At 55.2% G+C, this 25,176-nt stretch overlaps 2 protein-coding genes across 5 annotated transcripts; one reads left to right on the top strand and one right to left on the bottom strand.

Annotated features, from left to right (window-relative positions):
- Positions 1–89: 89 nt before the first annotated feature.
- LOC103051153 (H-2 class II histocompatibility antigen, E-S beta chain-like) lies at positions 90–11,050 on the bottom strand. Of its 2 annotated transcripts, none has more exons than XM_088151462.1 (7): positions 10,721–11,050; positions 8,283–8,570; positions 4,061–4,342; positions 3,769–3,882; positions 3,544–3,567; positions 871–894; positions 90–237 (listed from the first exon to the last, which is right to left on the bottom strand). In XM_088151462.1, the coding sequence occupies exons 1-7, from the start codon at positions 10,803–10,805 to the stop codon at positions 224–226; spliced, it is 831 nt and encodes a 276-aa protein (XP_088007588.1). In that variant the 5' UTR covers positions 10,806–11,050; the 3' UTR covers positions 90–223. The 2 variants fall into 2 exon arrangements, with proteins under 2 accessions (XP_088007588.1, XP_088007589.1); XM_088151463.1 differs by having other exon boundaries at positions 8,283–8,478; positions 10,721–10,906.
- A 1,508-nt stretch (positions 11,051–12,558) lies between these two features.
- Positions 12,559–24,258, top strand: LOC103064419 (uncharacterized). Of its 3 annotated transcripts, none has more exons than XM_088151409.1 (6): positions 12,559–14,806; positions 15,258–16,105; positions 19,135–19,203; positions 19,431–19,517; positions 20,193–20,651; positions 22,846–22,999. In XM_088151409.1, exons 2-6 carry the CDS (start codon positions 15,610–15,612, stop codon positions 22,860–22,862), a joined length of 1,128 nt encoding a protein of 375 aa, XP_088007535.1. In that variant the 5' UTR covers positions 12,559–14,806; positions 15,258–15,609; the 3' UTR covers positions 22,863–22,999. The 3 variants fall into 3 exon arrangements, with proteins under 3 accessions (XP_088007535.1, XP_088007533.1, XP_088007534.1); XM_088151407.1 differs by having other exon boundaries at positions 12,563–14,806; positions 20,193–21,079; positions 22,846–24,258; XM_088151408.1 differs by lacking the exon at positions 12,559–14,806 and having other exon boundaries at positions 14,946–16,105; positions 20,193–21,079; positions 22,846–24,258.
- Positions 24,259–25,176: the final 918 nt, after the last annotated feature.

Below are 25,176 nucleotides of genomic sequence, written 5' to 3'. Positions count from 1 at the left end.
CCCGATTTCCCGCCTCTCAACCCCCAAGCGTATCAGGATCTCTGCCTTTCTCTCGTTCGGGGCCCCTCTTTCTTGGAATCCTTGCAATGAAGACGGTTCTCCTCTGTAGCGGCGTGCTCCTTTCTTTCGCAAAAATTCCACGACAGGTTGCAAAAAAGGGAGAAATCCATCAGGTATTGAAAAAACATCCTTTTGCATCTGATAGCAGGAAGGAATACCAGGATTAACTCAAGGGTGCTGTGAAAAAGAGACAGGAAAGAAAATTAGAATATAGAGTAAAACCTTCAATTGAATATAAATAAGTTCTGTTTGGAGAGTCTGCAGGAGAAACACAGGGTGGGCTTCCCCTCCCCCTCCCTTTGGAGGACCAAGGATTCCTCCCCCATCTTATCTCCAGGGACTCAAAGGGGGGAGTTCAGCCAAAGGGCTGCAAAGGGAGGCTCAGTGTGAACTTGATAAAATGGAATTTGTCCCAAATTGGCTTAATTAATCAATTAATTAAACAAAAGAGGAGGCCTCCCTCCCTGCAGCTATTTCATCTTAACCGAGAAGATGGTGCTCGCATGGTGGGGGCAGGAAAGGAGGGAGCCTGGTGTTACTTTGCTAGAACCTGTGTGAAAGGTCAAAAGGGGGGTCAGGAAGGCCAGCCCAAAAACTTGGGGTGCTCCGTCCCCTTCCCCCAATGACCTGAATGGCCCCCCTCTGGGAGAGGTTTTAGTGTTGTGTGCTGTTTTTGTGCCTAAGTGCACCACATTTTGGACTCCCCTGTGAGGAAAAGCTGCCTCAAACCTTAGAAAAAGATTTGGGGGCTCCAGAAGAGAGAATTAGAAGAACCTCCTAATTAATGGAGGGGGAACAGAAGAAACTCACCTGCAGGTTGCTGGATGGGAGTTGCTAAAAGGAGAAAAAGATGCAATCAGAACCGTGAATGGGTGGAGCACTTAGGGGGTCCCACTCCCCATCGATATATTGCATGACATCCCCTTCTAGCCCCTCGAAGCACAAATGTTCCCAAGCAAATTTCTCAGAGGGACCATCAGCCTTGGGATTTGGGGGCCAAGGGGACGGTCTTTGTCATCAACTTGCCAAGCTTGATGAGATGCCTTCCCTGGAGGATCCCCTCACACGAGGGCCTCTTTGCATGGCAAACACAGGTGGGGGTCCCAAAGCCCCAGAAAGTGCCCAACCCCTCCCGAGAGGGAGGGAGGGAGAGAGAGAGAGAGAGACTGTCCCAAAGTCACCCCGAGGGGCAGTGGGGAGGGGGTCCTTCTCCCCCCCACCCCGCCCATTGAGCTGCGCTTGGTCCAGGAACCCTCCGCTCGCCTTTCCTCCCTTTGTGGTTTGGCAGGGCGCAGGGTGGGGGGGCAGAGAGGGCGGCTGGGTGGGCCGGGCCTGCCAGGGAAGTGGGGAAGGGCTGGCTGGGCGCAATGGATCTGGGACCACTGGAGGCCAGAAGGCCCACCCTGGCAGCCCTCCCCGAGTGGGGAATAAGAGCCGGGCTGGGGGGCTGCGACCATCCGATCTGGGGAGGGAGGGGACAGGTCACTTCCTCAAAGGGGGGAGGCTCTTCACCTCCCTGGAAAGCTGCAGGCAGTACAGGCAGTTGGAGGAAGAAGTCCGGCCCCTGCTAGCCCCCTCCCCCCATCCAGGGTCATTCTGCTAAGTCAGGGAAGGGTGGAGGGTCTCTCGCCCCGCAAAAGGGCCTTTTCGCTCTCCTGCCTCCGATATTCTCCCACCCAAATGCAGGACTTGCGCTTTCTCTCTCCTCATCCAAGTCGAAACTCGTGGAAGGTTCAGGGGCCCGAACGGAGCCCCCCGACCTGCTCCTCAGCACTTCCCCCCCCCCGGCGGAGGTGGAGACGCGGCGTCCATTCACTGGGCAGACGCCTGGACAGGGAAGCCGACCCCGGATGTCTACCGCTGGCTGGAGGCCCAGCGGCCTTGGAGCTCAACGGACCCGAAGGGGCTGCGATGGGGCTCGGCACGCGCTGGGAGCAGATCCTCCTCCTGGCCGGAATCGGCTTTCCTAGTTCGGGGATGGCACCCTCGGTGGACATGTGGAGCACCCGTGATTTCCTACCTCCAGAAAGACTGGGGAGTTGGCAAGGCATGACCGCCTTTGGGCTGACCCCCAGCCCTCGGCCTCCAGTCCCTGACCCACACCAAGCACCCTTTTAGGACTTCAGGCCTAAATGAAGCCAAGGGGCTCCCCTGGGCAGGCCACAGCAGCTCCCCCAAGGGCTCCTTCTCCAAGGGGGCCATTCAGTTGGGGGCCTGCAATGGCCTCCATCTGGTGCTTCTCTGCCCTCCAGCAAAAGGGGGGCAACTCGGTGGCTCTCCGGCCACTGGATGAGGACTCAGCTCCAGCCTTCTGGGGGCTCCTTCTCAGCTACCCAAGCAATGGAGGGGAGCACTGAGTGAAGGACCCCCCCACGGAGCCCCTCGGACTGCAATCCCCTGGGAGGGTCTCTGGTGACCCTGCAATCCCTCAGAATCTCCCCCGTGAGCTTGAGAGAAGCACCCCGATCTTGGAGAGAGGAGCAGACGTCTCCCCTTCTGCCGAGGATCAGAAATTCAGGAATGGAGGGAACTGATTAAATGGCGTCTGACCCGGAGACAATTTGGAGCTGAGACCAGACTATTCGGACAGCATCAACTCACATCATTCCAGGGTTTTCCTACAGTCTAAGTTTATTGTTTTATATCAAACAAAACCCAAGGGAATTCGTTAGCTAAATGAGAGTTTTTGACTCTCCTCAGTTCGGATTCAGTCCGGCAGAAGATCAGACACGAAAATACCAGCTGAGATTTTGAAGTTTTATTGAAAGTTGTCAATAGAGTCAGCTGGGGTCTCCCCTTAAGACAGTGAAGAACCCCGGTCACACCCAAAGAAGAAGATTTTATACATGTTTCTTACAAAGAGGTACAGAAATTAACAAAGGATTGGCTGAAATTGGCATAAGTTTTGGATCCTCCTCATTATTGGGGGAAACTTATCTTCCTGATGACCTGTTGGTTGCTAGTCAGAGTTTGGGGCACCCCCCTCTGAGCTTCTGGATTTTATTGTTTCCTAGAATGCAGATTGGGGTCACTTCCCCCCATATCTTTATGGCCTCCACACTTAAGGAGACCAGATGTCTGCCTAAAGCCCTCCAACATAACAGAGATGAGGGAAACGTGTGAAGGTTCATGAACATCAGTTTCCTTGTTATCCCTTTGGCTTCCAAATGTAAGAAAATAAAGATGAGGGAAACTGAGAGCCCTTTTTCATAAGGTTTCAAATTGACCCAGGGGAGAATAGCAACGTAGATGAAGCTCCTGTGCATTCGAAGCAGGGAGAGATGGAGAATCGAGGAGGGATCCAAGGAAGGGAAGGACCGAGAAAGGAAAAGAGGCTGGGGCTCTGCTGGGCAGAGACCAGTTGATCCCTGAGATCATTTCTCAGGAATGGGGGATCCCAGGTTGGCTAATAGTTTTGGGGGCTCCAGAAGAGAGAATTAGAAAAACCTCCTAATTAATGGAGGGGGAATAGAAGAAACTCACCTGTGGATTGCTGGATGGGAGTTGCTAAAAGGAGAAAAAGATGCAATCAGAACCGTGAATGGGTGGAGCACTTAGGGGGTCCCACTCCCCATCGATAGCCCATAATATATTGCATGATATTCCCTTATAAACCCTTGAAGAACAAAAGTTCCCCAGCTTGATGAGATGTCTTCCCGGGAGGATCCCCTCCCCATATCTTTTTATCCAGGCCCCCCCATGGCTCACCTTTCTTGTTCTTCAGGTACAGGGAGAGCCCCATGGCCAGGAAGACCACCCCCAGCACGGCCCCCACGGCCCCCGTCCAGAGTTTGCTCTTGGCGGCGTTGGAGGAACGTGGCTCTGCGGAAGGAGAAGGAGCCTCACGTGACCAGGAGGATCAGGGCCAGCTTCCTCCAGGGGGGCCATTCTGGCTCTACACACAGAGAGGGTCTTTCCAGCGCCCCCATCGATGACCCCTTCTCAGTGCAGGATGGTGTCCCCAGACCATTAGGGAAGGGAAGGGAAGGGAGGGCCTTACCCCACTGGACAGTGACGGGGGCCTCCAGGCTGGCGTGCTCCACCTTGCAAGCGTAGACGTCCCCACGCTGGGGCTGGGTCTCCAGCATCACCTGGAGCTGGTAGGTCCAGTCTCCGTTCTGGAGCTCCTCCCCGAAGGCGACGCCCTCCTTCTCCGGCCACCCATTCTTCAGCCACTGGATGTCGATCTCCAGGGGGTAAAAGCCCGTCATGGTGCAGAGGAGGATGGTGTTGGGGGAACCAGGGTCCATCTTGGTGGGGGAGATGGTGACGGTGGGCTTGGCTGGAGGGGAGGGAGAAGGAGGGACGTGAGAGACTCAACAGGGCCCAGAATGGAAGAGCAAGTCAGTTGGTTCAGGCCAAGGTCCGTCTTCGTCTCGAAAAGGTTCTGTGTTTTAAGTCCCCTTTCCAAGAGTTTTGTTTGGAGAGAGGGAGAAAAACTTCAGTTTCCTCTTCTGCAGCCTTTCCTGTCCACTGCTGAGTTGGTTAAATTTGATTCTGGATGAGATGAGAATTAAGGAGATTCGGATCTGGCTCAAAAAGGCCATCAGATGACTAAAAAGCCAATGATATAAAATTCTAGAAACTGAGTAAAAGCCCACATGTTCTGTGGATAACATACCGAAATAAGCAGAAAACAACAATGAAATTTAAAGGAAAAAAAGTGCAGAGTGTGAGGGGGCTGCAAAAAAGGTCAATGCAATTTTAGGCAGCATCAACAGAAGGACGTTTGTCAAGTCCGGGGAAGGGACCCTTTGTTCCCCTCCATTTCGCTAGACCCATGTCCCGTTGTGGGCAGCAGTGTTTGTGAAGGACTCAGAGAAATGGGCAAAGTTCAGAGAGGGGCAACAAGGGGTATCAAGGACGGGAACCTAAGTCGGGAGTCGCTTTTCTTGCTGCAAAAGTTGAGGGGGATGCCTGACCCCAAAAACAGCTCCGGAGAAGGAAGCTCCAGGACGACCCTGCGAGGCTGTCCGGCTCAAGGGCAAGCAGAATTGACAGCTCCGGATCTCAGGAAGGAAGGTTTGAACAAAACCTTAATGAGGACCAGGACCTTAGAGAGCATGCAGAGGAAGCCATGGAAGAAGAGGATGCAGAAATTAACCCTTGTCTTTTTTACCAGAGGATTTGGGCTCAAGATGGAGGAAGGAGGTATCAGCATCTGGACATGATTATTCCAAATTCTCCTTTCAGAGCCAGATGGACAGAAGAGCTTCTCGGGGATCTCAAGGTCTCATGCTGCAGAGGATCCTCGCGGGGGGGGCTTTTGGGGGCACTCGGGAGACCCACGGCTGATCGTGACCAAGACCACGAGAGACCGGGACCCCAGACCACGCTCTGCCTGCAGCCGGCCGGCCTCCTTCCAGGCCGCAGGAATCGTGTCTTCCCGGGGAAAGGACGTGGCGTGGGGTCCGTGGCAAGAGGTCCAAGAGGACGTGGCGTGGGGTCTGTGGTGGAAGAGACCCCGGAGGGACCTCGGGGGGGGGAAGGAAGGAAGGGCGGCTGTGATGGAATGGAATTATGAGGGCCAGACTCGGGGAGAAAAACGTTTTCTTTCATCTCCTGAGCCGCGAGGGAGAGATAAGAGGATGAGACTGGCACCTCCCTGAGGAATTCACACTGTTGTGGCTGGAGGACTTTGGCAACTGGGGTTTCAGTCTGGGAAGATTGATGTCAGGCCTAGCCCAAGGAACTCCAAGAGACAATGCCAATTCAGTCCAGCTATGTTTATTAGCTACAACCTCTAGCAAGAATCTTTGTTTTGTTTAATGCAAATTCTTCTGAATGGGAAAGTACTTTTAACAAGAAAATGGAAGGATCAGATTTAAATCAGCATAAATTCAAAATCTTGCAATTTTACTGAAAACATCTTCAAAATGTATAGATTAATTTTAGTAGTTAAATAAGGAGATAACCAGATGGCATGAATAATTGTTTATGGCCCAACCAAAGATAAACCTAATTATTTACAAAACTGTCTTGCAAAGGTTTTGCGATAACATTTGATCTGACCGGAGTTGCTGGGCAGGGACTTCAGTTCTGGATCCACTATTGGACTGGAAGAATTTGTTTTTCTTTTTAAACACCCCCCCGCCCGAGATACAACATCCTCCATCTATCTATCCAGGAATTCTTAATTTAAAAAAGCAAGAATATACATTTTATCTCCCCACATCGCACATGTTCAGGATCTATTTTTTAATATCAAGCTTGATGGTTAATGTAGTAAAAAAATGAAATGCTGGTTTCATTCTGATCAAGCACCCGTAGAAATGATGCTGAATCTGGCTGAAACTATTGCAATTAGTGAGAGAGAGGACGTTGATGCTCCTTTGTTGCGGTTAATTGAACAATAAACTTAAGACCTAGACATTATTTTTTTCCAAAGAAATAAAGGCTCATTTAATTTGGGGGATACTTCAGGAAACATTTGTGGTCAGAGTGGAGCTTTGGCCTCTCGGGGGAAGGAGGTGCCTGAATCCCCACAGAGAAAAGTCCACTCAGAAGGAAAAGAAAGAGGGACAGAATATTCCCCAAAACAGGCTCAGGAAACATCTTGTGATTTCAGATCTCCTAAACTGGAGCTTTTGAACTGTGGTGCTGGAGAAGACTCTTGAGAGTCCCCTGGACTGCTAGGAGGTCAAACCAGTCAATCTTAAAGGAAATCAACCCTGATTGCTCATTGGAAGGATCGATAATGAAGCTCAAGCTCAGATATTTTGGCCACCTAATGCGAAGAGAGATCTCTTTGGAGAAGACCCTGATGCTGGGAAAGATTGAAGGCAAAAGGAGAAGAGGACGGCAGAGGATGAGATGGTTAGATAGCATCACTGAAGCAATGAGCATGAAGCTGAGCCAACTCAGGGTGGCAGTGAAGGACAGGAAGGCCTGGCGCAATATGGTTCATGGGGTCACGAAGAGTCGGACACGACTTAACGACTGAACAACAACAAACTGGAGCTGGACCAACGATCTGCTCTGAAAACACAAACAGTTTTTTTAAAGAAATGAAACAAAGGTATTGGGATTAAGAGAAAGAGGTGGAGAATTATTGGCCTCTCATATGAAACATTTTCAGTGAAGTAAAAATAATACCTTTGATGAGGGATTCCTCAGGAACAAATTGTACTAATCAGAATGAAATTCATGGTCAGTGTTTTGAATTTTGCAAAAATTCAATATAATCTGGATCTACATAGTGAGCAGATAAAGGCTTTTTAAAGGTGGCAAATCTTCCAGAAATGTTGGACATGCTGTCACAAGACGCGGCTGAACCCCGAAAGCTACAAAACTCTGTAATTCTGTTGATCTGCTGGAATCCAGGGAGGCCCCTGAGCCAGATGGAGTCATTGCCAGGGATGGAATAAAACATTCAAGGAGAAAGTGCTTTTGGGGGAATTTGGGGCAGCTTGTAAAGCTCCCTTTCACTGGATGGATGGATGGATGGATGAACCCCTGAAGGAGGAACCTTGAAGAGGGCAGTTGGAAGCCCTGAGACGCCTCATGAGACAAACTCATGAAACTGAAGCAATTTGCAGATGATCTTTGGGGGCTTTGGGGGGCTATCAAAAATCACTAGACAAATTAGCAGAAGTAATGAAGTAAATATGGTAAGTATCGTGGGAATGTGAATTAATATTATTTAATATTATGCCAGTTGACAAGAAAGTTGTGTTGGTTGTAGGGAAAAATTACATGTTAAATATTGTCCAGAACAAGGCCAACACCAGCTAAAAAACTTATTTTACATGGCCAGTACATAGAAAAACTAGAAGGTAAAGCTGATAACTACAAGACCTGGAAAAAGAAGGCAAAGAGAGTCCCAATAGTTATAGGCCCCTTGGGTGCAATCCCAAAACATCTGGAGCACCCCTTGAAGGCCGTCGGCATTGGCAAAATCACCGCCGGTCAGTTGCACAAGGCGGCTTTCCTTGGAACAGCTTCCGTCCCGCGACGACACCTTCAGCCCCATCAAACAACATCTGCCTACCCCAGGTCCTTGGGAAGGACTCGATAGGTGGACGAAAATGCCAAACCCAGTCTAAACATCTGGATGGCTCTTTGCCCAACCATAATAATAAGGGTTAGGGTTATTTCGTAGATCTGGGCACTCAATCTGAGAGCGTAGAATAAATACGGAGTAAATCTTTATAAGGGAGAATCACATGAAAGGGGGGGTCCTGGTATCTCTCCCCCCAGGAAGCCCCCCCTCCCGGACTCACTTCTCCGGCCAATCAGACGCGCTCTCTTGGCTGCCTTGTAGTTGTACACCCCGTAGTTGTGCCGGCAGAAGTAATCTATGGCGGCCTTCACGTCCAGCAGGATGTCCTGATTGCTGTTCCACTTGTCGGCATCCACCTGCCCCAACGGGGTGATGGCCACGAACCTCCCGAGGTCGCTGTCGAAGCGGACAAACTCCTGCCGGTCATAGAAGAAGCTCTTCAGGAACCACACCCGCTGCGTCCCATTGAAGAAGTGGCACTCGCACGTCCACTGGTGCAAGAAATGGGCTGGGGGGGGAGGAGGAGGAGGGGCAGCTGTCAGGAGGGAGTCCAGGGCCCATCGCTCCCAGCTGCCAGTGGAGGAGGGACCCATGCAGGAAGGGGCACCTGGGAGACCTGCTGCAGGAGACCGATGGATGGCCTTTGGAGGGCCCTGCTGCAAGGGGGACCCAGGTGGGCCTTTCTCAGCCCCCCTCCACTTTCCTCCTGGGACTCCCTGGGGGAGAGGCGGGGGGGCTGTGAAAGACCCCTTGGCGCAATCCACTCCATGTCTCAACACTGGGGGTGTGGGGAGGAAGGGCCCCAACCCACCCCGAGTGGGAGAAGCTCCAACACCTTCCTTCAGCAGCAGCAGCCAACCCCACAGGGCTGTCGCTCCCTGGAAGAGGGAGGGGGAGGTTTGTCAGTCCCAGTGGGGCTCCCTGAGGGAGATGGAGAGTTGCTGGGGGTCTGGAGTGGGGAGGAAAGATACAGAAGGGGGAGCTTCTTGGTGGGGGTCCTCCATCTTCCCAGAGTGAAGAAAGGCAGGCAGAAGCTCAACCGGTCCAGCAGCCTGCCCTATTCTCTGCAGGGAACCTTGGATCCAGATGGGGCCTCTTTGCCCCCCAAAGCAGAAGGAAATATGTGGGGAGGGGGGTGAAGAGACCACCAGAAACTCTCTGGGCTGGAGTGAAAGCAATATCCTCCACCCCCCACAATGGCACCCCCATCCCCACATCCACGCCCCCAAGGCCTGGGAACAGGAACCTCCCAGTGTCCTCCTCAGCCATCCCTGGGAGGGGAAGCCGGGCACCCCGAGGCACGTTAGCTTCACCAGCCCTCAGTGCCATCAGGGCACCCAGCCCCCACCTCCCCACTCACTACAGACACAGACATACCACAACACATTCATACACACAAGCCCACAGAGGCTCCCTCCCTCCCTCCCGCCGGCTGGCAGAGGGCTCCCCTCATTCACCACCAATTTCCTCTCATCCAGAGGAGGAAACCGTCAACTCACAAAGGCCCCTAAAGAAACAATGGAGCCAGACTGACCAACTGACCTTCCTTCCTTCCTTCCTTCCTTCCTTCCTTCCTTCCTTCCTTCCTTCCTTCCTTCCTTCCTTCCTTCCTTCCTTCCTTCCTTCCTTCTCAGGGCTACTTGGAGGGCAGGAAAGGTGGTCTCCCTGGGGGGGGAAGGGGTCCACAGTAGCCTGCCACTCTACTGTTGCCCCCCTTCCTTGGGGGGGATATGAGGAGGGTGGGGGACAATAAAGATGTCTGGACTGATGTTCCTGGGGTCTCCCAGCCCTTCCCTCCCCTCAACCCTCCACTGTCCCTGGTTACCCCAAACTTTTCTTCTCCCCCAATATTCAGCCCCACCATCTCCCTTTGGTCTTGGGGGAAGGGGTCTCAGCCTCTTTCCTTCCTCCCCTCCCAAAATGGGTCCCTCTGCAGCCCCCAAGACTCTCCTTCCCTAAAGGACAATCTGGGGGGAGCAACTCAGACTCCCCTCCAATATCCTCCATCAGTTTCCTCTTCCCTCCAGGGCCTGATTGACCAATGAGGAATTATTGCCCGGGGGGGGGGTTCTTGGTCTCCCAAAACGGGATTTAAATTCAACTCTTGCCTCTGATTTGAGATTCATAAAGAAAACCTGAAGTTTCTAACAATGCAAAAAAGTTTTCCCCCCAAAATGCATCTTCTTCTTATGGTTTTTCGTTGCATTTGTGGATTTAGGTCGGAAAATGCTCCCATTTCTCTCTTTCCCCTTCCCTTTCCTTCTCCTTCCTCCTTCAGCGCAACAGACTTTGGGGGCTCTGGATCCGGGTCTAATTTGGGGCCTGGAAGATCTGACTCCGACCCAGCTACGGGGGGGGGCGAGAGAGGGCCCCTCACCTGCGTCTCATTCCAGGTCAGCTGCCTTCCATGACCCCCTCCCCACTTCAGCCCCAGCCAGGGAAGAGGGGGGTCCCTCTCAGTCCTCCTGGGGGGGATGTGGGGAGGGAAGGGGCAGAGACCACGCGGAGATCGAGGCTCCTGCAGGCTCCCGCCTCTCTTGCCCTCAACCTCCTTCCCCAAAGTCACTCCTGGGGGTCCCAGCCCTTTCTTCCCCCCCTCACAGCATCAGAGAGTCTCTCCCATTCCCCCTCCTCCCCCCGCCCACCCCCCCTCCTTACCGGGGGGCTCCTTCTCCCCTTCGCTTCCAGGGATCCGGGACAGCGTCCCCACCAGCAGCAGCAGGGGGACCCCAGCAGAGCCCATGGATGCTGCCCCACAAGCAACCCCCAAGAGAGAGGAGAAAGACGCAGATGCTTCCAGCCCCAAAGGCGGAATCGGTGGGTCTGGACTGGGGGCAGGAAGCGCTTTTCTCTCAAATGTCAGCGTTGGGGGTTCCCTGAACAAATAAAAGCACCAATGGGAATTCTCCCTTCCGCCGCGTCATCGGTCTCCGGGCAGAGACTCTCTGGATTCCGCCGAGTGGAGGAGATAGTTCCGAGCGGAGAAAGAAGCGGAGAAAGTGGGAGGGGGGATCCTTTCCGTCTTGGGGGGCTGCAGCTCTGGGGGGGTCCCCCGCCACCTCCAGAGGGGCCAACCCCTTCCTTTGCTCTCCCCGGGATTCCCAGCGGGGCTCTCCTTTTCTCCGTGGGCCTGGAGGGGGTGGACTAGATGCCCTTTTGGGTTCCCATAGTGTCCCAAAGGAATCCCAGGCTGGGGCTGCTGAGCCATTGAAAGGGCGCCTGGTCCTTCCCTGGACAGGGTGAAGTAGGGCCAGAGCTCCTGGCGCACATTTGGAAGGATAGGGAAGGGAGCCTGGCTTGGACTGGGACCAGATGCCTCCCAGCTCTGGGGAAGTTGGCCTGGAGGCATTTTCCGTTGCCAAAGGGGGGAACAGCTGGGGGGCCTATGTTCTAGCGGGCTTTAAGGTGGGGGCCTGACCCTTCTGAGGAAACCTGAAGGGAAAGAAGCCCCCCTTCTCTTCCGCCATGTTCCGGAGCAGGATGTCGTTCTTTGATTTGATCAATCAGTACGGTATATCTGAATTTTTCTCAGTGCTGCTTTCTGAATCGTTCCTGTTCAGAAATACTTTCTTTGAATACCCGCAACTCTTGTTTCTTTGCTGCAATTCTTGAAGGACTCAAGTCCAAAGCGGTGCCCGGGAAAGACAGTCACAGCCTGGGGCTTCTCCCGCTGGACCTTCCTCTTTGGGCCTGAAGCCCCCAAACTTCCCAGGACCCCAGGAATCCCAAATGGCCCCACTGCAGCCCCTTCTAATGTACAGGGTCACTGGGGCTTTGAGCCCCCTAACGGATGTCTGAGATAACTGTTTGGCCTCCCAGTTAAGAGTCTCCCAAACTTTGGTACATCCAGGTCTTCACATCATTTTGGGGGAAAGCACCAAATGGTGGGTTGGAGGGCTCCATTCTTAGCCCTGGATTACTCAGTGCATTTATAAATGGCATTTGGGGGGAGGGAGTTGAAGTCCACCCATCTTAAAATCCCCACGATTGAGAAACACTGCCCTATACAGTAAATGCTCCGAATGAGGAAAAAAACAATTCCGTTACAGCTTGTGTCTTAAAAACAACTTTACAACCCCAAAACAAATCACACTGAACAGAAGTTGTATCCGTGCTGTCAGTGTGCAAAAAGCTTCAGCTGTGCTCACACCTTAAAGTCTGTGCAAGAGTTCACTCAGGAAAAGTGCCGTAAATGCTCGGAGCGTGGCCGAGGTTTCAGCTGGACTTGCAGCTGAGACGCGTCAAAGAATCCACAAAGATCCTCCAGATTCCTTAAACTGCTTCAAAGGAGTCACACAGATGAAAGCCGGATAACCTCATGTGGACCTTTCCAGGAATCCCCCCCCCCCCACACTAAAAGGTTTCAAAAATTATGCTGAAGAAACATTTAGTCAGGCTGTCTGCCAGTACTGAAGTAGCCTATAAGCCCCATAAAACAAATAAATGAACAAATACATAAAAATTTATTAATTCAGCGTGCAAACTGAGCTGTGTTCACGGCCTTGTAGAAAGCGGCGCTCGCTCCAGCAATTTGACAGATACATAAAATAAATTAACAAGCCCTGTAAATTCAGTGCAAGGACTGAGGTGGAAGAACATCTTCACACTGAGAAAATGTTTTGAGATCTTTGTTTTCAAAGGATTGATCATCTCAAGGGGTTTCTTTTGCCACCTCAAGGAAGGCACGTTAAATTTTGGCTGACAAAAGTCTGTGGGAGCTTCCTTCGGAACCAGATGCAAGTCAACCGATTAAGGCCATTCTGGAAGTGGGCTTGGGGGAGCACAAGAGACTCCCCCAAGTTTCAATCTCTCTTTGACAATTCAGAGAGTCACCGTTCCTTGTCATGCAGGCCAGACCTGCATCTCTCTCACAGCAGCAAAGATTCTGCGTAGGTTGTGATAAACCCCAGAACGTCCATACAAAGCGGAACCAGATGATGCCAAACGTTGCACAACAAAAAACCTAAATGCGATGATTCTTGCTCTGCAGGAGGAGGACCAGGATTTCCAAGCTATTGGATCAGCTTTCCACCCGACGTCTTTTTCCTTTCAAAGGTTATGTTCTGAGTCGTTGCACTGACGGTTCTTACATTCCTAACTAAGACCACCTGCCTGGTGATATTTGTGACCCAGGACCCGGATCCATTTCCCTGTCTGATAAAGAAGGCGCTTGCTCTGAATTTTGTCTCTGCCAGCCTGTCTGAAAAAGATCTTGCTATTTTGGGAGCTAAATTTGTGGCCAATGACCCCGGGGTGTCTGCAAGGTATGGTCAAAACAGTCAAGATGGCAGCCACAGCAGTTCAATCAAAGCTCTGCCTGTTTTTCATGCGTGTTGCGACACGTGCAGAAAAGGGGCGGATTCGGATCACGCTGTGGCCGCTGCCATCTTGATCTCTTTTTGCCCCTCCTTGTGAACACCCATGATAAGCGTCCTCCTCTCCTCTCCTCTCCTCTCCTCTCCTCTCCTCTCCTCTCCCCATCCGAGCCGCTGATGCGCAGGTTTTGTATTGCGCAACGTTTGGCACTGTCTGGATGTTCTGGTGGTTAATCCGTTGTCTCTTTCTACTGTTCTGGCCCTTCTTACGGACAGCGCCCGGGTGGTTTTTAAATCTGTGCAAACGAACACATCTGGTCCTTTCCACCTCCGTAGCAGGTACATTTTGGATCGGAGCTTTCTGTCAACAGGGCTGCAGAGTCTCGAGTCCCGGTGCCCGGGCTTTCAGAGACCCTTCCCCGCCTTAGGGAACAAAGGCAGGCTGCCACGTTTGCTGCTTGGGGCCTCCTCCAGGAAGGCTCGGGAAAAAGGAAGCTGGGCGGTTAGGAAAAGTCCATATTTGAGCCACCAGCTGCCGAGCGTCCTTTCGGGTCCAGACCTGCTTCTTGGAGCAGGGGGAGTCCGGACACTGGTGCTCGTAGCGTGAGAGGAACGCCACTTTAGTGTGCAAATAAAGGACTCGCACCCTGCCCTGGGTGCCAGGGAGGACTGGAGGCATATCTGGGTGCCCCTTGCCTTCCTCCCGCAGGCAGGGGCTTCGGGGCTCAAAGGGGGCTTGGGCTGATTCACACGGCTGCCAGGCTGTGATTTGCTCCATGGTGAGCTTATCTCACTGCGCCTGGCCACGATAACGTGCCAACCAGGGTTGATGCGTGGATCTGCTCAGTGGTGGTTTAATCAGGAGACCACGGCTAACTAAATTACAGCTCAGCACGTAAGGGGGGAACACGGGCTAAAAGAAAGCGGAGACACCAGGCGGGGCACTCGGCGGGGTTGGGCTAGATGGCCTCTAAGGGCTCTTACGGTTCCCGGCCCTTAATGCCCAGCGGCTCCCAAGGGGCTCTCGAGCAATTCCTGGTCCGTCGCAGAGCGGCTAGAGGCGGCTGGGCGCTCTCAGCCGGACCGCGTCTCTTGTCTCCGCGTCACTGCCTTTCAGAGGAATCGCAGGTCCAGAGGCGGAGGCTCTTCGGGGGGGGGTCGCTTCTGGGGCAGCTGCGGGGGTCCCAAGGCGAACTCCGCGCCGAAGCCGGGCTCCCAGCTGACGCGCAGCCCAGGCCGAGGCGGCGGCGGCGGCGGCGGTGGCGGCGGCGGCGACACTTCGGGCTCCCGTTCGACACCGGCCCGAGCAGCGCCGCCTCCTCCGGCCGCGCTCAAAGGGGAACCGGATGTGCTGGCGCGCGCCTACCGCGGCGGACCCGGGAAGGGGGAGCCGGTGCAGCGGCCGCAGGGGGGCAGCGAGCGGGGCGCGGTGAGCATTGGGGGCCGGGGCCACGCACTGCAGCTGCACAGCCTGCGGGGCCTGGCGCGGTGGGCTCTGCGCGCCCCTCCCGCAGGGCCGGCCTGCTTGGGGGTGGGCTGCTGGGGGGGAGGGAGGAAGGGAGGGGCCCGGCTGCAAAGAGCCGGGCGGGCGGAAGGAGAGACCCGCCGCCCCACGCCGCCCCGCACACCGAAGGCGCAACGAAGCTGGGGCGCCAGCAGCGGAATCGGAAAGGGGTGTCGCTGCCTGGGGGGAGACTTCAGGCCGCGAGGGGTGGAGGGGGGCCGCTCGTGCCCCCGGGCCTGCCTTCGCCGGCGGAGAGCGAGAGGACCGGGTGCGGTTCCCGCCGTCGCCCGGGGGGGCGGTGGGGGCTGGAGTTCTTCGCCGCGCGCTCGGCGGGCAACGGAACTGGATCTTTCCCCCTTTCTCCATCCCGGTCCAGTTCGCTTCGCTTTCGCACCCCTTCGGAGAACAGCGCTTTTCCCCGCCCGCAGCTGCAGGAAGGAAGCAAGCAAGGCCGGCGGATGAGGAGAGAGCCGGCCTACCCCTGGAGAGAGGGTCGTTTTCAGGAGCAGCCCCTTTGACCCGCGGGAGGGCCGAATCGTCTGCATCCGCCGTCCGGGAAGAGAGGGCAGCGCGGAGGCCGAGCCCAGGAGGCGGGCGTCCGAGGAGCCGGCCTGTCCTCGGGCTGTGACCGCGCCGGGCCGCTTCGCTCCTGCGCCCGAGCCGCCTCGGCGCGCCCCGAGCCCTCTTCTGCGCCCGCGGCCCCGGCCCCGGCCCCGGCCCCGGCGGAGATGGGCGACCGCTGGGAGGGGGAGGCCGGGCTGGCCCGCTCCGGCCGCGGGGTGTCCTGGCGGAGGGAGGAGACGCTGCAGCTGCTGGACATCTGGGGGGAAGGGAAGGTCCAGCGGGAGCTGCGCGGCAGCCGCCGCAACCTCGACATCTTCGAGGTCATCGCGCGGGAGATGCGCGCCCGCGGGTTCCGCCGCTCGGCCGTGGAGTGCCGGGCCAAGACCAAGGCGCTGCGCTTGGCGTACCGGCGCGTCCTGGCGCACAACGCGCGCCCCGGCGGCGACCCGCAGACCTGCCCCTTCTTCGACCAGCTGCACCGCATCCTGCGCCCGGAGGCCGGCGCCGCCCCGAAGCGCCTGGCCGGCGGCCTCCTGCGCGTCCCGCCCGCGCCCCCGCCGGCCCCGCCGGCGGCCTGGAGCGCGGGGACGGGCGGCGAGAGCGCGGTCAAGAGGGAGGACCTTCGCGCCGCCGATCTGGCCGAGAGCCCCGCGGAGGGCGGTGAGTGGCCCTGCCCCGCGGGGGTGCGCGGCTCCTGCGAGGCTGCTCCGGAGCAGAAGCGGGGCCCAGCCCGCTCGCCCGCTGGGAAGGCCGGGTGCCCTTCCCGGGCGAGGGCCGGTAGTGGCCGGGCGCTTGTGGTGGAGCACCGGCAGTTCTGCCTCTGGGGCAGCCTCCCGTTCGTTTCACGGAGCGTCAAGGTCGGGGGGGATCCTGGCGGTCACCTAGTCCAGCCGCTGCAAAACCCCCGCACCGCCCCGGCCCCTCACACATCTCCCTTCTGCAGCGAGAAACGGGGGGGGGGGGGGGCGGCAGCGGCAAAGCAATTGAGCCTTTAGACCAGGAGTGGGGAGTTGTTCAGTCGTTAAGTCGTGCCAACTCTCCGTGACCCCATGAACCATACTGCGCCAGGCCTTCCTGTCCTTCACTGCCTCCCGGAGGTTGCTCAGTTTCATGCTCATTGCTTCAGTGATGCTATCTAACCATCTCATCCTCTGCCGTCCTCTTCTCCTTTCGCCTTCAATCTTTCCCAGCATCAGGGTCTTCTCCAAAGAGATCTCTCTTTGCATTAGGTGGCCAAAATATCTGAGCTTGAGCTTCATTATCGATCCTTCCAATGAGCAATCAGGGTTGATTTCCTTTAAGACTGACTGGTTTGACCTCCTACCAGTCGAGGGGACTCTTAAGAGTCTTCTCCAGCACCACAGTTCAAAGGCATCAATTCTTCGGCGCTCAGCCTTCCTTATGGTCCAGCTCTCACAGCCATATATTGCTACTACCGGTATTATTACCGGTTCCATGACTGGTTCTAACTGTTGCTTCTTGGCCCGCATACAGATTTCTCAGGAGACAGGTAAGATGGTCTGGTACCCCCATCTCTTTAAGAATTTGCCAGAGTTTGTTGTGATCCACACAATCGAAGGCTTTTGCATAGTCAATGAAGCAGAAGTAGATGTTTTTCTGGAACTCTCATGCTTTCTTCGTGATCCAGCGAATGTTGGCGATTTGATCTCTAGTTCCTCTGCCTCTTCGAAACCCAGCTTGTACAGCCAGTAGTTCTCGGTTCACGTACTGCTGAAGCCTAGCTTGTAGGATTTTGAGCATAACCTTGCTAGCATGTGAAATGAGTGCAATTGTGCGATAGTTTGAGCATTCTTTGGCATTGCCCTTCTTCAGGAGTGGGGAGACCTGGGTTCAAATCCACCCTGAGCCACAGCAATTCCTGGTGAGAGCCCAATCAACCTCACAGGGCTGTTGTTGGGATAAATGGGAGGAAGGAGCCCTGCGCGTGTCTCCCTGAGCTCCTGAATAAAAGGCTTCTAGTAAACAAACGAATCTTCTGAGCTGCAGCACCTTTTCCTAGGTGATGCTTCACTTCCCGACTTTTTCATTTTGGGGGTGAAATTAAATCGTGGAGTCCTTGGGGTTCTCTGAGCTTGGTTCTTTTCTTGCAAACGTTTCGTTACCCAGCTAGGTACCATCTTCAGTGCTAGAATGGGTCGGGGTTTGCTCCCTATTTATATACTGTGGCCTGCCTTGCCAGTGCTGGGGGGGGTGGGGGTTTTGTTTTGGTCCTCTGGTAGTTCCTTGATTAGGGTATTGTTCACTGTTTTGTGTGCCTGCTGGTAACCTTTGCTTATCTGGCTGATGATTGCTAGTGATTGCTTGCTGGTGAGGCGATCTTCTGGCCTTTTGTCTCTTTTGAATAGTGTGTAGATGCTGTTTATCTCTATGTGCCTGTTGATGGCTGCCTTGTCTGAACACCAGGCTTCCAAGAATTCTCCTGCATCTTTGGATTTAGCTTGGTCTAAGATGCTGACAGTTTCCCAGTGGAAACTATGGTTGAGTCTGTCCATCTGTGGTGAGATTAAGGAGTTTTCATCGTGTCTTCTGACTGCTGGTTGGTGCTCATGGATGCGCTCTGCCAGCCTTCTGCCTGTCTGTCCTGCATAGTGGCTGTTACGGTCCTCACACTGTATGTTGTAGATGACTCCTGTTTTTCCTTCTTGGGCTACTGGGTCTTTTGGTCTGCTTAAGATATTTTGGACTGATTTTGTTGGTTTGTGTGCTGCAGAGATGCCGTGTGGTTGTAATAGTCTGTTGGTGGTTTCTGAGATGTCTCTGATGTATGGCAGTGTGATCCTTTTCCTGGCTTGTGTAGAGTGTGTTGTAGTAGGTTGAGTGGTCAGGCACTGAAATGAAATCCAAATCTTTGGGAGGTTCATATTCTTACTACCCCAAGAATCTCTCCTGCAGTGCACCCCTTAACCTTTCCCATGTCTCCAGGGGTTCCTGTGGGGCATCTCACCCCAAGTGTCCCTTCACCAGCTTCTGCCTGGGGCTGAGCTTTAAGAAACAGTGAGGTGGGGGGAAGGAGGCCATTGCCTTACACAGGTGTGCTCGTTCTCCCTCCCCCTCCCCCTCCCCCTCCCCCTGGTGTTTTGCCAAGTGTCAAGGCAGTGATCAGGTGCCACGGCTCCTGGGCCAGGCCCGTGCCCACGCTCCGAGCTCGGGGGCATCTGAATGCTTTCTCAGGGTCTGGCCCTACAGCCTCATCGCCTGTTTCCGTAGTGCCGAGGCTGCAGACCTTGGCTGGGCAGTGCCCCTGCTCATCGGGTGAGCCGGAGCCTGGGGGCTGTGCCGACCAGCCAGCGCTAACAGAAGCAATCTCAGGTCCCCCCCAGCTGTGGGAAACGTCCTCCCTTCTCCCGCTCCCATGCAAGAGTGAAAAACAAGTCAGCTCAACATTGCGAGGACCCAGCGCGAACTCTAACCTTCCGTGCCTTAACACGAAGGAGAAACGGAAACAGACGCTCCTCGACATCCAGGGGGCTTCCTCAATGCCGCTGCACCTGGCCACCATCAGTGCTGTTGGCAGGCTTTTGCCACCGGGAGGGTGGCAGTGCCCGGAGGCATCCCTCCCTCACTGGGGGAGGGTCTGGGGCAGTTGAGAGGCAGAGCTGCCCCCCCACACTGCCTGGACAGGAACCAGACTATTAACGCCCCACCCGCTTCCCCGCTCTGTTTTCCAGAGACCGACGGCAGCCGCCCGCCCAGGGGCACTGACAGCAGGACGGGAGCGGCGGCCGAACCGAGCGGCAGTGAGTCTGCGTCCCGTCCCGTCTCCTTGGCGGAGGGAGGGACCCGCAGAAGGCGCCCGGGGTAGTCCGTGCAGCTCCCGGAAGATGGGCTCCCTCAAGTGTGCTGTGCGTTGACATCCAGGCTGAGAACGCACGGACGCAATGCCCCGCACCGCCCCACACACCTGCTTTCTCGGGGGTGAGGGCGTTGGCGGCCACTCCGGCTAATGGCTCGCTCTCTCCTGCAGGCGGCTCGTCCGGAGGGGCGCTGGTGGAGGAGAGATGGGTTGCGGCCGAGCCTCCCGCACCAGATCCTGAGGGGAGCCCAGCCGTGGGTGCGTGTTGTGGGCTTGGTACCCCTTTACTCCTTCGGGCATTTTGCACGTTCTGGGCAGCTCTGGGTTTTCTTTGGAGGGGGAGATGCGCACCTTCCGGGAATGGAGAACATTTTGGGGAAATAAGCATAGAGGAGCACCTTTTCTTTTTGCATCTTCAAAAAGAAAATACAGGAAAAGGTTGATTTTGTGGGCCTCCATTTAGCAAACTTTGCATGCCATGGAGTCCAGGCTTCATCCTCATTTAACGGACAAGTCCAGTGAATCAGAATTTTCTCTGAATTGCTGTAATCACTGTAAATGACAGCAACTGTCCAGACAAAATTTGGATTCAATAATGTAATGTCCATTTAATGGAGATGAAGGCAGACCTGACATTTGTTAAGTGCGTACATTTGGATTTAATGGACTTTGGATTTAATGTCTTCTTCCCCAAACGCTATAATAAATGGAGGTTCTGTTATATTTCAGTAGCATTTTTTTTTACTCCCCCCCAATTTTTCCAGACGTTTCAGTTTTTTTCTGAACCTCTGTATCTCGTCAGAGAACGCTGTCTGCTGCCACAAATGCCTCCCCCTTCGCTGCTTTGGCGCGCGCACAAACAGCTGCCCCCAGGCTGACGGCCTTTTCTCTCTTCCCCCGCGGCTCGCTCCTCCGGCCCTCTGGGTCCTGCAGTCACTGACCAAGCCTCGGGGCTGTCCCCTGCGTCCCGCCTGGCCCTGATGAGGACTCGGCGGAAGAAGCTGGAGCGGATGGAGACGCTGATGGAGGCCGTGCTCCACGAGGCGAAGGAAGACCGCGAAGAGGCCAGGCGTGACCGGGAGCTCAACCGGCGAGCGCTGCAGGCAGCACAGAAGGCGCGCGAGAGGGAATGCGAGGCGGCCCAGCGCGTGGCACAGGCTGTGGAGCAGGAGTGCGCGGCTGCCGGAGAGGAGCGAGCTGCGCTTCAGGAGGCCCTGCGGGCGAACAACGAGCTCTTGCGGTCTGCCATTGCAGCGCTCCGTGCCGTTGCATGGTCCCGCTCCGCCAGGCTGCGGTGCCGCCGTCACCCATGGCCGGGGAAGAAGCCTGCACTGGCCGAAGCGGCTGCAGGGGCTTCTGCGTGCCAGCCGGCGATTGTCAATCTGACTCGGGGTGAGCTGAGTGTGTGCCCCCTCGAGGACGGGGCGCTAGGAGACGGGGAGGACATGAAGAAGGCCCCGGGGCCTGCCTGCAGCTCCAGCCCGGCATCTGCTGGGAGTGCTTCTCGGGTGCCTGTGGAGAGGTCCCCTTCGCCCACGTCCGGCACCCCGGCAGTGCCAACGTCGGCACTGCGGCTTCCAGAGGAGGCTGTCGTTGTGCCAGCCAGGACCTCTTCCCGCTGCTCCCAGCCCTCTCGGGAGACCATCGGAGCAGGACCGCCACCCACCCCCTGCCCCTGCCCCTGCGCTTTGGAAGAGGCTCCCCCCCAGAAGGTGGGGGCAGAGTGCCCTGCCTCTGGGCCTCAGTCGTCTGGCAGGGGACCCCTGGCAGGCAGCGTGACTGCAAATGTGGGCCTGGAGCCTCCATCTAAGAAGGCAAAGGTCAGTGGGGAACAGGGGGAGCGCACACATTCCGTGTCTTTTGCCCCATGCCAAGGAGGGTGACCATTTCCAACCACAGGCGGAATTCTGGATCATCTAGCCCAAGGGTGCCTTCAGCCCCCAGTGTAGTTCATACCTGAAGGGTTAATATGGAGGTGGGGGTGGACTTATTGTCCATCGCCCCTGAGGGCAGGACCAGAAGGTGGGGGGTCCAAGCTGGAGACCAGGGGGAACTGCCTGGCTGTATAAGCTGCCGCCGCCTGGGGAGGTGGGTCTCTGCCAGAGATCTTCCAGCTGATTCCGTAGTGGATCCTGCAGCAGGCGGGGGTGTGAGCGGGTGGTCTCTAAAGCCCCCCTCCTGCCGCTCTCCCCCGACCCCCCAGTCCTTTTTTTACCTGGGAGCTGTAGAGGGGCACAGACATGGGGAAGGGGTGAAGGGCCCGTAAGGGGGGGAAGGGCCAGGCATTGAGGGGGCCTCAGAGAAGAGACCCCCAGTCCAGAAATTGAGGCCTTCCTAGCATAAAAGGGGACCTCGGTCAGGCTTTCAAGATCCTCTCGTTCCACCCAGGAAGAATCAAGGAGCCTTCCTGGAATCCCTGCAGGGTTAGTTTCCCGACCTGGCCTACCTGGAAGGGCTGACAGGTAGATGAAAACTCTGGTTGCTGGATGAGGCTCATTTGCTTCCGGGACTGACCTGTGCAATCGCGTTTCAGCCAGAAGTTGCCCACCTTTTGTGGCTCCCCATCCCCAAGTGAGAGGACTGACAAAGTCTAGGTCGGGCTCTGGCCTGGCTCCTCCAATTTGTCTTGCCTTCCATTCAGGAATGCAGTGATATAGCATTCCCTTCTGTTTTTCCCCAACAACCCTGTAAGGTAGATTCATTTGAGACTGAGACTGAGGGAATAACCTGAAGTCACCCAGTGAGGGGATGGGCCTGGTTAGTGTGTGGATGGGGGACCACGGGGAAATCCCAGACAGGGAGGCTGGATGAGGAGGTCTGCATAAATCCCAGAAGGAAGGAACGGTGAACCAATCTGTGCCGTTGCCATAAAAATTAGGTGGATGTGACCCTAATGTCAGCAGAAGTCAAGTGTGGCCCAAAGAAAGATTTATCTTTTTAGCAGAATGGATCCCAAAGCCATGATGTGGGGGGTTAGTTTGGAGGCGTAAGAAGTCACCAGTCCCCCTTCAAACAGTCCATCCCGCAGCCAGCATTTGACTGCCCCGTATATAGCCCCATAGCCCCAAGAATCCCCCAGCGTGGCCTTTTTGTGTCCGTGAGAGTCTCCCGTGGAGCTTTGGGGGCCCTACAGGTATGCCACGGGCATGTGCTCCCAGGGCCCACTCTTTCTGAGCAGGGCACAGAAGTTGTCCCTGGATGTGGGGATTGGCCTGTTCCTTTTTAAATGGATGAGGGGGACGTTCTTGGTACCGTATATACTTGCAGATAAGCTAAGAATTTAAATGCCAAAGTGCGCCCCCAAAATTGGGTCCAGCTTGTCCGTAAGTATACGTGGCAATAATTTTTAAAAGTATCTTTATTTCCCATATAGACTCACGCATAAACCCATCCGCAGATAAGCCAACCCTCGAATTTTTAGCTAAAATACCGTGAAAAATTTTCCATGGTGTTTTGGTTAAAAATGCAAAGATTGGCTTATCGGCGAGTATATACGGAACGTCCTTTGGGGACATCCATCTCAGGCGGTGAGCAAAAGTCTCCGTTTCTGCATCCCTGAAGAAACCTCCCCTTCTTCCTCTGCCAGGCTCCCGTCGCCTTTGAAGAGGTGGCCGTGTACTTCACGGAGGAGGAGTGGGCCCTGCTGGACCTAGGCCAGAAGTCGCTCTACAAGGAAGTCATGCTGGAGAACTACGGGATCGTGGCCTCTCTAGCTCCGGGTCTCTTCCTGCTTTCCGCTCTCTGAATTTACCCCCAAAATACTGCGGCCGTGTTGACATGTGGACCGGGACTTCCTGACTGTGCAAGGTGTCAGCCCGTGGAACAGCCCGCGACGTACGGGTGAATTCTGCTTCCATGGAGGGTCACCTGCTGAAGGTGCCAGTCGACCCGGCACTGAGCAGGGGCTGGGCCAGATGCCCTCTAGGAACCCTTCCAGCATCTGGATTCTCAGATTCCAGACTCGTGAAGGAGGAGGGTGGCTGTCTTCACCTCTGTCAGGAATGAGACAGACCCAGAGCAGTTATAGGAGGAGAAGTGTTTTTTTGGGGGGGGGGCATGTTGTTAAAAATCGCAATTGAAGCCCCGCCCACTTTGTACATGGATGTGCAAAGGGGGTGGAGCTTCAGCCATGGCACCCTGGCCGGCACCTCACAGATTTTGACACTGCTTCGCACTGGCACCCCTGCCTAGGAACGCAAAGAATGAATAATCTTCCCGTTCACAATGTAGAGAAGCGGCTTCAGGGTCAGCATTAACGCTTTGGAGAGCTCGAGGTGGCGGCTGAAGCATTTGAAGTTTTGCAGAGGGGATGCAAAGAGTCAGGATGGGGAGAGGCCTGTGCGGCCATTCAGGCGTGGAAGAGCATTTGTTCTGTGCACAGACCGTGGAGCTCGACCGCAGTGCAAAGGTTGAGTCAGCGCCCAAGCTCCCGAATAGCCTAAAACAGCGTTGCTCAACCGCAGCGGCTTTACACTGTGTGGACTTCAGCTCCCAGAATTCCCCAGCCAGCCAACACTGGCTTAAGCTAAGGAACCGATCCTAGACACGACCTGATGGGAGGGGGTTGCATTGGGAACATGGCACGGTTTTGCCCTGCACAGAGAGGGAGGGTTAACGTGGTTTAATAGCGCGACGTAGGAACCATCTGCAGCCTGATGCTGGGCGAGTGTCACACAGTGGAAAGGGGGGTGTAGAGTTTGCAGAAAGGAAGGGGCAGAAAAACCTGGGTTGGGGGAGAGTTACTGCTGAGGCTCCAGGCTGGGTTTTGTTACCAGCAAGTCTGGCTCCCAGCTAAGCAATGTGCTTGGTAACTTGCCATCTTGGTTCATTGTAAGACGGTCTCAGCCGCTGCATACGGAGGCCTGGGCCATCTGCTCGTCCTGCCTGTTCCAAATGGGAGGGAGGGTCGTGGGAGCCCAAACGCTCCCAGACACACACCCCCCCAAATGAGAGTCCGGCTGCCTGGAAGCTCCAGAGCCGAGTCCCTGCAGCGTTCAGACATACAGCTTGGTGGAAAGGCTGCTGGCTTTGGAGCAAGAATCTGTGTGCCTTGGCAGAATTAGGCACTGTGTGCCCAACGCTGCTGTTCGCCTGTAATTTTTAGGTTCTGGTATTTCAGATGTAGCTCTGCAGAACGGTAAGGCCACCCGGGTGCTGCTGGACTTCAGACTTCCCTTTTCAGTGATTCATAGGCATCTCCAGCTGAAATTGGTTTTTGCGGACTTACACAAAAGGTTGTGCCCGAAATCGTGATTTGTGGGAAACAGCCAGAGAACAGAGGATGTTTTTGGCAGGGACTCATCCCTGCCCAATCCCTGCAACGTGCTCGGTGTGTGTGATCTCTGAGGGCTGTAGAAGGACTTCACAAGGTATAGAGGACTGTCTTAAGACACGGAGAGCAATTGGGTCTCCTCTCCTGACTGATCAGAAAGAGTCTGGGGGCAGTTTTCCAGCCTGGGGAGTGGAATAAATGGTGCAGAAGCAAGCACTTTTGGAATCTGGCTTCTATTTTAGGGGAGGATGAGAATTTAGAACATGGGAAAACAAGAATACATCATAGATTTATACCCCAAACCTATATTAATTCTAGCCGCTGAATTTAATCCCAAGACTTAATTCCATTTAATTAAGGGGAGGGAAAGAGTTTTGGACATGAACATACATCATAGATTCCTTCATTTATTCCTGAGGTAGCTGTCTGGGGAAGGCAGGAGGAAGAAGATTCCTTTGGGGGACCAAGGGGGGGCCTTGAGTTGGGATCAGGGCCACAGGAGAGCTGGTAAGGGAAACCCCAGATGTGGGCAGGGGGCACAGCTGGGTCTCCCGGAGAGCCTCGCAAATCCACAGGGGGCTCCCTCCAGGCATCATCTTCCCAGGTGTGTCGCCCCGTGCTGGCCTTGCTTCTCCTGTTGGCCAC

This window comes from Python bivittatus, unplaced genomic scaffold, assembly GCF_059951505.1.
Source record: "Python bivittatus isolate LINGU-HERP-01145 unplaced genomic scaffold, Pbiv_v1 ctg000650_np1212, whole genome shotgun sequence".
Classification (NCBI taxonomy): Eukaryota; Metazoa; Chordata; class Lepidosauria; order Squamata; family Pythonidae; genus Python; species Python bivittatus.
Note: the sequence above shows the minus strand (reverse complement) of the source record. Positions and strands in the feature narration are given on the sequence as shown.

What these genes read in the sequence shown, in the direction of transcription:
- LOC103051153 (XM_088151462.1), bottom strand. Translation starts at nt 10,805, where the DNA reads ATGGGCTCTGCTGGGGTCCCCCTGCTGCTGCTGGTGGGGACGCTGTCC. An exon ending in AGGGGAGAAGGAGCCCCCCG is followed by an intron (nt 8,571 to 10,720) that starts GTAAGGAGGGGG and finishes CTCCCCCCCCAG; the next exon opens with CCCATTTCTTGCACCAGTGG. An exon ending in GTACCTGAAGAACAAGAAAG is followed by an intron (nt 3,568 to 3,768) that starts GTGAGCCATGGG and finishes TTCTCCTTTTAG; the next exon opens with CAACTCCCATCCAGCAATCC.
- LOC103064419 (XM_088151407.1), top strand. Translation starts at nt 15,610, where the DNA reads ATGGGCGACCGCTGGGAGGGGGAGGCCGGGCTGGCCCGCTCCGGCCGC. An exon ending in GGCGGCCGAACCGAGCGGCA is followed by an intron (nt 19,204 to 19,430) that starts GTGAGTCTGCGT and finishes TCTCTCCTGCAG; the next exon opens with GCGGCTCGTCCGGAGGGGCG. An exon ending in CTCCATCTAAGAAGGCAAAG is followed by an intron (nt 21,080 to 22,845) that starts GTCAGTGGGGAA and finishes TTCCTCTGCCAG; the next exon opens with GCTCCCGTCGCCTTTGAAGA.